General features: G+C 32.7%; 1 protein-coding gene across 3 annotated transcripts; it reads left to right on the forward strand.

Annotated features, from left to right (window-relative positions):
- Positions 1-2,836: 2,836 nt before the first annotated feature.
- On the forward strand, positions 2,837-9,722 carry LOC111899606 (homeobox-leucine zipper protein MERISTEM L1). 3 transcript variants are annotated; one of them, XM_023895437.3, is made up of 12 exons: positions 2,837-3,071; positions 4,767-5,036; positions 5,110-5,227; positions 5,843-6,031; positions 6,146-6,586; positions 6,686-6,787; positions 7,323-7,523; positions 7,657-7,831; positions 7,956-8,227; positions 8,400-8,495; positions 8,595-8,986; positions 9,315-9,722. In XM_023895437.3, exons 2-11 carry the CDS (start codon positions 4,807-4,809, stop codon positions 8,961-8,963), a joined length of 2,193 nt encoding a protein of 730 aa, XP_023751205.1. In that variant the 5' UTR covers positions 2,837-3,071; positions 4,767-4,806; the 3' UTR covers positions 8,964-8,986; positions 9,315-9,722. The 3 variants fall into 3 exon arrangements, with proteins under 3 accessions (XP_023751205.1, XP_023751202.1, XP_023751207.1); XM_023895434.3 differs by having other exon boundaries at positions 4,785-5,036; XM_023895439.3 differs by having other exon boundaries at positions 4,785-5,036; positions 9,331-9,722.
- Positions 9,723-9,980: the final 258 nt, after the last annotated feature.

Here is a 9,980-nt window from a genome sequence, read left to right on the forward strand (position 1 = left end):
AGTGGAGCAACATGATGTACAAGTGGCGCATCGTCAACACTAATGGCCCAACATCCATAATGGTGGCGCAACACGGTGTAATCTTTGAGCGATACCAACTTTTGAGCATCCTTGAACGATGTTAAGCGTCATAGAGGACTTCATAATATACTTGGCTCGTCAATGACCAAGATGGTCTATCTTGCGCTATGATGGCGCACTAGGAATATGGATGGCGTGAGAGGCTTCAAGTGTAGTACAAGAACTTCTAGATTGGAGCAACATCACCATTTTGGCGCAACGAGAACATCCATGGCGCAACAACGTACTCCATAGCGCAACATGAGTACCCCATGGCGCAAGAGGAACCCCTTATGGCGCAAGAGGGAGTAGCTTGGCGCAAGAAGGATTATCCTTGGACCCTTTATATCATTATGGTACTAACAAGATAACCCTTATTTGAATCAGTTAAAAAAAGCAAATTTAGTATTGATTCAAATCATTGCCTTATCTGTTACTAGGATAGATTCTGGAAGGTTTTTGAAATCCCCTAAAAGTATCCACTACATGGGATTGCAGAATGTTCCCGTTGTTCAACTATTGACCAATTTGCATTAACTCATCGTACTTTTAGATTAATTCCTGATGACAACTCAAAAATGAATTTGTCATTATTTCTAAAGTTACACCAATTAGTTATGACATTGGACGTTTGTTTCCAACAAATATTTAAACTGAGTTCCCATAATTGGTTCAGAAAACTAGATAAATATTTTATAACCAATATTTTATGGCGAATGATGAAATTGATTGTAGGATTGTTGTGACTTTGCTAGAACCATTTTTTTTTTTGTATTTTCTATGAAAATTCGTTCAGAATGATATTAGATAAAATGTGAATGAAATTGGAAAGAAAATTAATGGAATGAAAAAGGATTGAATGTAGTATAAGAGAATGTGTGAATTTTGAAATGCTAGATGTTTATATTTATATTGGTAAAAGTATTAAAAAAATTAAAATGTTACCATTTTCCAACCGTTAAAAATTGTAAAATTGAAAGTTCGTTAACTTGTTTAGAATCTAATGCATTGTTATGAACTATGTAGTTTGATTGTTTATTAAATTCTTAAGGACTTGGTGCATTTGCTATAAATTTGGTAGTTTTATAGTTTGGTAGTTATGGATTTGATACTTTGATAGCTTTCTATGTTGTGTAAAGACTTAACGCATTTGTGAATTAAATGTTAAGTACCGATTTCATTTTTTAAGTTTGTTGTTTTAACTTATATACTTTTTTTGTAGATTGGTGTTAATGCTATTCTTCAAAACCCGACGCCTGCAAAAACATTCAGATAAAATTCGATCTTTTATTATCCAACTCTACAGAAACATCCAAAATAACGGAAGAAACGACAAAGACAATTTGTAATTCAAACTTCTTGCTATTTTTAATAGTCTTTGTTGTTAAAAGAAAATCAAGACAAATAGTTTCTTATATATATATATATATATATATATATATATATATATATATATATATATATATATATATATATATATATATATATATATATATAATTTGCATTACCTTTTTATTTCAAGAAAAACATTTGCGGCAATATCATTTGTGGTACCAGATAACATGAGTATTAAAAACGAAACAATTAATTGTGCCAACCCATTAAGAACCACATGTCGACGCTAAAGGCTATAGTCAGGACTCTGTATGCCTTTAACGACGACATTTCAAAGCTCTTTATTTTTGGAGAGAGAGAGAGCACGAGAGAAAGAGAGAGAGGTAGTTAGTTGAAACGTGACATATTCACTTTGGTGTTACCGTTGCACGGTTGAACTACGGACAACGCCTGACGCATTTGTGAATTAAATGTTAAGTACCAATTTCATTTTTTAAGTTTGTTGTTTTAACTTATATACTTATTTTGTAGACAGGTGTTAATGCTATTCTTCAAAACCCGACTCCTGCGGAAACATTCAGATAAGATTCGATTTTTTATTATCCAACTCCACAGAAACATCCAAAATAATGGAAGAAACAGCAGAGACAATTTGTAATTCCAACTTCTTGCTATTTTTAATAAAGTCTTTGTTGTTAAAAGAAAATCAAGTCAAATAGTTTCTTTTAGTTATATATATATATATATATATATATATATATATATATATATATATATATATATATATATATATATATAATTTGCATAACCTTTTTATTTCAAGAAAAACATTTGCTGCAATATCATTAGCACCACCGGATAATGTAAGTGACAACAATTGCGACCAGACTATTAGGGGCGTCACATGAGTATTAACAACGAAACAATTAATTGTGGCAACCTATTAACAACGACATGTCGACGTTAAAGGCTATAGTCGGGACTCTGTATGCCTTTAGCGGCGGCATTTCAAAGCTCTTTATTTTTTGGAGAGAGAGAGAGCACAAGAGAAAGAGAGATAGGTAGTTAGTTGAAACGTGATATATTCACTTTGGCGTTACCGTTGCACGGTGGAACTGCGGACAACGACTAACGCCGGACACCCTTTTTCTTAGGTAAAACTTTTAATAAAACCCTATTTCTTCTGTAAAACTATAGTCACATAAACATTAATAAAAAGATTAATTATATAAGCATTAGTAAAAAGTTTAAGATATTAAACGAGAAAATTTACATTTGATTGATATTTTACCATTTAGACACAGTAGTGTGTGAGAGAGAGATGCAATGAGCACCAGCTTGCAACAAGTCTCTCTCTCTTTCTCAATAAATGCATTTGCATCCTCTCTTTACACTGCATTTACTCCTCTCTATCTCCCCCTCCCATCTCTTCAATTCTCCCACCTGTTCCTTTCCTCTCTCTCTCTCTCTCTCTCTCTCTCTCTCTCTCTCTCTCTCTCTCTCTCTCTCTCCTTATTCTTCTTAAATTCTTATCACAAGAAAAATACAGGTAGCTTCAATGGAAACCAGCCTGAAAACCATTCTTTTACTCTCCTAAAAGTGGTTTCTAGTTGACCCTTTCCCCGAATACTCGATCTTTGTCTCTAAAAAACCTGCAAAATCAAGTCAGAAGTCCAGTAAGTTACCATAACGCCTTTCTCCGGTTCATTAGCTACGTTTGGTATGAAAGTGATGAAATTTGATGCTTTTATTCTTTTGAAGATATCTTCAACATATTCATTTGGGTTAGTTGGATTGGAAAATAAGTCTATTTAATTTGTTAAAAATTCAACAAACTTTTAAAGATTGTTTTTTCACTCTTAAAACAAAATCATTGATCGAGTATCCTTTACCAAATTGAATCCAGAAGCAAATCCAACCAGAAAACTCTCTTTCATTAGAGAGAGAGAGAAGGGTTAGTGATGTGCTAGGGTTTCTGAATGTGTATGAAAACATGTACCTTGATGCTATGATATTTCATACTTTCTTAAAGATAAAAGCGAGAAATTTGATATTTGATTTTATTCAACCCCTCAGACTGCAAAACCATGAGATTTTCTTAATGATAAGGTATGCAATAATCTTTGGTTTCCTTAGTTTTTTCCAAACCTTCAACCAAAACACACTTAAGAAGGCTTGAACTAAATTCTTTTATATCTTCGATATCAGAGTCATCAAGATCGTTTATGTAATATTAATTTAAGTTTTGACCGAGAGCCAGATCGGATAAGAACATGCGAAAGAATTGTAATCTTTGATGCCATTTCACAATTCTAAGCTTGTTTCAAGAAACTGGATAAACATTGGTTAGGCAGAAGGCTACCCGCACTGTTCTATTTATTTTTTTTCATCTTCATAACTATCAAGCGGTGGCTAATAAATTCTTTTTAATTCTGTTAACCCCTATCAAATCAAAATATATATATATATATATATATATATATATATATATATATATATATATATATATATATATATATATATATATATATATATATATATATATATTATTGTGTAGAAATAGAGACTGGTATCAACTTTTTTATACTTTAAAGTTGACTTTTGTTTTCAAAAACGATATAGATTTGTTGACCTCCATTAAATTCATTTATGCCATTTGTGTGTACAGATTTCGATAATCCAACCCAAATTTCCTATGTTTTCCTTCACTGATTTCATAGTTTAATATATTTAATTTGAAAGTTTATGTCTCATAACTATATCAAAATAAAACCATCAATATGTACAAGACAAAATTAATTGGCAGTCCTTTCGTTTTCTATTAATTATATCATTAATATGAATATGTTATAATTTTAAGTTTTATAACATAGAGGTTGTATGTATTGGTATATAATTGTTATACATACCTTTTTTGATTATATAACCATGTTTTTTCTGTGATCATAAAAATGTTGTTAAAAAGACGATCGAGATCTTTATAACATTCTTTCAATAAATATCAAAAACTTTATCAATGAACAATATGGAAGGTAAATTAGTCCCATTATTTCTTTGTTGTTTTTCTCTTGGTGTCGACAATCCTATATTTTAAAAAAGTATAATTAATATTTATTTTACAATCACTTTAAACACGTTTTCTTGTATTTATTGTAGTTATTATACTTTGTCTATTCATTATTAATTCTTTTAATCATTAAACATATCGTACATACTATTTGACTTCGAATGTCAAGCTCGTATTAAAAACATAACCATTATTTTTATTATAAGTTAACGTTTATCTTTATACTTCTTGTATTCAAAATAAATGATTTTTAGTTTAATATTTTTATTTACTGATTAAGTTTGAATAATTAATTAGTTTAAAGTAAAACCTTTTATGATAGGAGCGTGAGGAATTAAGGAACAATGTTTCAGCCTAACATGTTTGAGAGTCACCACCATCATCATCTTCTGGATATGAGCCATAAGTCCCCAGAAAATCAGCTTGATATGCTTAGAGATGATGACTATGAGAGTAAATCCGGGACTGATATCATGGAAGCTCCCTCAGGCGATGATCAAGATCCCAATCAACGTCCCAACAAGAAGAAACGTTATCATCGTCACACTCAACATCAAATCCAAGAATTGGAATCGTAAGTTCATTAAAGATCTTGATTTTTGTATTCATGTTTTTACAAATATTTGATCTTAGCTTGTTGAGTGTAGGTTTTTTAAAGAATGCCCACATCCAGATGATAAACAAAGGAAGGAACTTGGAAGAAGGTTAACCTTAGAGCCTTTGCAAGTCAAGTTTTGGTTCCAAAACAAAAGAACTCAAATGAAGGTATTCTGATTACATGACACACATTTTTAGTAAAAAGCCAACTCCATGTAGTGCATCAAATATATACTACTCGTTCTTGTAGGTTGAGAAATGTACTCATGGACCTATATCAATTCTTAGTAATGGTGTAATTCTACGTCTTTTAATTATTTGTCTCTGCAAGGTTAAGGAAAATAAGCATTAACTAATTAAAACTATGCAACAATATTTTTTTCATTTCCATTAGGTGATATCAAGATGAATTCTTGTCTGAGTAAATATGTTACAAAAATATTTGATAAAATGAGCACGTACTTGGGGAAATACAAATTTGTAAAAAGTTAATTATTAACCCTCAAAAAAATTATCCTGATTTTATTTTGTAGTTGACACCATACACTCTTATTATTATTTTTTTTAAATGTTCAAAACAGAGACTGATCGTTTGAATAGACAGTTTTCGTATAACTTATATTATTTGCTATTGTCCTGTATATTTAATATCTATTTGAAGGATTGTGAATATATATATATATATATATATATATATATATATATATATATATATATATATATATATATATATATATATATATATATATCTGCTCAGTTGTGCCTTTCGTATTGTTAATTTAGGCTCAACATGAACGCCATGAGAACTCAAGCCTTAGGAACGAGAATGAGAAGCTCCGAATGGAGAACATACGATACAAAGAAGCCCTCACCAATGCAACCTGCCCCAACTGTGGTGGTCCGGCAGCCATCGGGGAGATGTCATTCGATGAACAACATCTTAGAATCGAAAATGCTCGCCTCCGTGAAGAAGTAAATCAATTAAAAACCCAAATCCCTATAATTAAACACGATTCTATTTCTCAATTTCCTAGCTACAACTCTGGTTTCTAAAACTAATATTGTATGTTCCTCTTCGTTCCACAGATTGATAGGATATCTGGAATTGCTGCAAAATATGTTGGGAAACCAATGCTAAGTTACCCTAATCTAACGCAAAATGGACCACCGCGCTCTCTTGACCTACCGATAGCTAGTTTTAGTCCACAACCAGTAATGGTCGATGACATGTTTGGAACCAGCAGCCTTCTCCGGTCAGTTTCAGGTCCCAGTGAGGCCGACAAGCCAGTTATAATTGAACTAGCGGTTGCAGCCATGGAGGAGCTAGTTAGAATGGCACAATCTGGTGAGCCATTGTGGGTTCCAAGCTCTGATAACTCATCAGAAACCTTGAATGAAGACGATTACGCACAAACATTTCCTAGAGGCATTGGACCCAAACAATTGGGATTGAAATCTGAAGCTTCAAGAGAATCTGCTGTTGTCATCATGAATCATATCAATCTTGTTGAAATTCTAATGGATGTGGTATGGAGATTGGAGAACCCTCTCTTTTTAGATTAAAATATTGACTAATTGAAAATTTAGATGATTTTAAACCTTGAATCGTATATCATGATTCTGCAGAATCAATGGTCGAATGTGTTTTCTGGGATTGTTTCAAGAGCTATGACTCTTGAAGTCCTTTCAACTGGAGTGGCTGGAAATTACAATGGAGCACTACAAGTGGTAATTACTAGTTTAATTTTACATTTTTATACACAAATATAATCTTATGCACTAAACTTTCAAATTATAAAAGTAATATGTACAAAATTATTCACACTTAGGCGCGACAGCTAGCTTTTTAAAAATCTTACGCGTGATAGTTCTTATAAGCTTCTAGCTTTTTAAAAATCTTTTTATACTAGCTTTTTAAATTTTTTTTTTTTAATAATTTCCAAATATACTCTTAATTAACTATAAGAAACCTATTCTTTTAAATGTTTATCTATGTCATTTTATATATTTCAGTTAAATTATCATTAGTTATACTAAACATCATTTTTTTTTATGGTTTAGCTTTTCTGCTATCTGTAAGTTTTTCAGTTAGTACGCTAACATAGTCTTGTATGTTATAAAATATGTAAAATTGTATATTAGAAGTGTAAAAATACATGTACATTGTTGCATCTAGGGTGTTATATAACATGTAAAAATTAATGGATTCAATTAATTTGTTGTAGAAATTTTGAAGTCATATTCTAACGTTTATGTTTTTCAGATGACTGCTGAGTATCAGGTTCCTTCACCACTCGTTCCAACCCGAGAGTACTATTTTGTTAGGTATTGTAAACAACATGCCGATGGGACCTGGGCTGTAGTCGATGTTTCCTTGGACAACTTACGCCCTTCTGCAATGTCAAGATCTAGAAGAAGGCCATCCGGTTGTTTAATTCAAGAACTCCCCAATGGGTATTCAAAGGTTGCTTCAAGTTACAACCTTTTCATCATTCAAAAAAAAAAAAATAACACGAATTACCAATCTTAGTATATATACCAATCTTAGTATATATACGAATTACGATTAAGGTTCATGTTTCACTTTCGTATTCTAGGTTACATGGATTGAACACGTAGAAGTCGATGATAGAGCCGTTCATGATATCTATCGGTTAGTAGTGAACTCTGGTCTAGCATTTGGGGCAAGACGTTGGGTCTCAACTCTCGATAGACAATGTGAACGTCTTGCAAGTGCAATGGCTAACAATATTCCAGCAGGTGACGTTGGAGGTAATTAATACACACATAGAATTAATTAATTAACTAGCTAGGATTTTACGTTAAAATGGTAGAAATAAGTATTTTATTTTATTTTATCAATGCATGATTGTGGGCTATAACAATGTTTGGACAGTAATAACGACACTAGAAGGGAGAAAGAGTATGTTGAAGCTGGCTGAGAGGATGGTGTTGAGTTTTTGTAGCGGTGTTGGAGCATCGACTACACATACGTGGACGACTTTATCTGGAAGTGGTGCGGATGATGTTCGTGTTATGACCCGAAAAAGTGTGGATGATCCGGGAAGGCCTCCTGGTATTGTCCTAAGTGCTGCTACATCATTCTGGATCCCTGTTCCACCAAAACGAGTTTTTGATTTTCTTCGTGATGAAAATTCGAGGAGTGAGGTAAAATAAATAATCTTGTCTTCCATCAAACACAAACCTAAAAAAACGTTTAAAACGTGATGATAATGTTAACAAACAATATTCGATTTTCAGTAAAAAAAAACGTTGCGATCAGTTTTAATTAACAACAAAATATCGATATTCGTTGAATAGTTGTTAAAATTATATGCAGTGGGACATCCTTTCAAATGGTGGATTGGTTCAAGAAATGGCACATATTGCCAATGGTCGAGATCCAGGCAATTGTGTCTCGCTTCTACGAGTCAATGTACGTTTTTAAAATTCATTAAAAGTAGTATAGATAGCTCGGATATTTGTAATGTGTAATAAAGAAGGCTACTGATGTTTGAGTTATATTGTATTGAAGAGTGCGAATTCAAGCCAGGGGAACATGCTCATACTTCAGGAGAGTTCAAATGATTCAACGGGTTCGTATGTTATCTATGCTCCAGTAGACATTGCAGCAATGAACGTGGTGCTAAGTGGAGGTGACCCTGATTATGTTGCGTTACTACCATCTGGTTTTGCTATACTTCCTGATGGACCTGGAAAACATCAAGGAGGAAGAATTCCAGAGGTTGGAGATGGGGGTTCTTTACTCACAGTTGCATTCCAAATTCTAGTCGATTCGGTTCCTACTGCTAAATTATCACTTGGCTCAGTTGCAACGGTTAATAGTCTTATTAAGTGCACTGTTGAAAGGATCAAAGCGGCAGTGGCTCCTGATAATCCATAACCATCATCATCGTTTTTTTAATGGTAAGAAACTGTCGCAAACTGTGTTTTAAGAAGAAAAGTGTCGTTATTGTTAGGGAAAAGATATTTGTTTAACCCTCCCTTCAAGTAAAATAAGATTCATTCATCTCACAAGTAGAAAAACATTTTCATAAATCGGATTAAGCTATGTCTATGAGTATCATCACTTGTAAATACTAAAAAAAAGTTGGTTGTTCAGGTGTGACGCTTGTAGTAAGTAGATATGATGCAACCTCCTTAGCGACCATTTGTTGTCATAGTTAGCGACACTTTTTCTAAGTTTAGTGACAACTTTTGTCGCAAATGCTATTTTTCTGACACTTTGCTCTAGTCTATGTGATTTGCAGGGTCGATGTAATGGATGAGGTGATGGAGGATTTAGGTAGGCGATGTTTACTCTTATCCTTTGAAACTGACGAAAGAAGTCAAGAACGAACCTAGTAAAATCCTTTGGCGTTTGGTGACAACATAAAAGAATGTGTTTTTCGCCATTCTTCGAAGGTTATGGGTTCGGGTATTGACTTTGCCTAGTTTACTGAAGATTATTGAGTAAACTAAAACCTTATCGAGTGATTTTTAGTTAAAACTCTTCAGATTTAGGGTTTTTTGAGTTCTTTGTTTGAAGTGTGGTGTGTTAGAAATGTAGTCTTGTAGCAATTGCTCCTAACAACTTTGCCTCCTTGCATCTCATCTTATTCTCTTATGATAATATGATCATTTTGGGTGTTTTTTTTAATAAGAGTTGCAAAAATGACTTGTATGATGAGTTAGGTAAGAAAGCAAAATATATTTTTTCAAAACCACTACCTTTTAATGCGGCTAAATATTGGTCATTGTGACCCAAGAACACTTTTTTATCCACTTGTCTATTTGTATAAAGGGTTGGTGCATTAAATATGATTGCATAAACTGATATTACAATCTTACGTAGTGTTGATAATATTGAATTTGATAAGGAATGAAACGGCTAATCTTGAGATAAAAATTGTTTGTTTTG

This window comes from Lactuca sativa, chromosome 1, assembly GCF_002870075.4.
Source record: "Lactuca sativa cultivar Salinas chromosome 1, Lsat_Salinas_v11, whole genome shotgun sequence".
Classification (NCBI taxonomy): domain Eukaryota; kingdom Viridiplantae; phylum Streptophyta; class Magnoliopsida; order Asterales; family Asteraceae; genus Lactuca; species Lactuca sativa.

Bases quoted from the DNA above. Each gene is read 5' to 3' on its own strand.
- LOC111899606 (XM_023895437.3), top strand. From the start codon at position 4,807: ATGTTTCAGCCTAACATGTTTGAGAGTCACCACCATCATCATCTTCTG. The intron at 5,228-5,842 runs GTATTCTGATTA...TTGTTAATTTAG, and splicing joins ACAAAAGAACTCAAATGAAG to GCTCAACATGAACGCCATGA. The intron at 7,832-7,955 runs GTAATTAATACA...ATGTTTGGACAG, and splicing joins TCCAGCAGGTGACGTTGGAG to TAATAACGACACTAGAAGGG.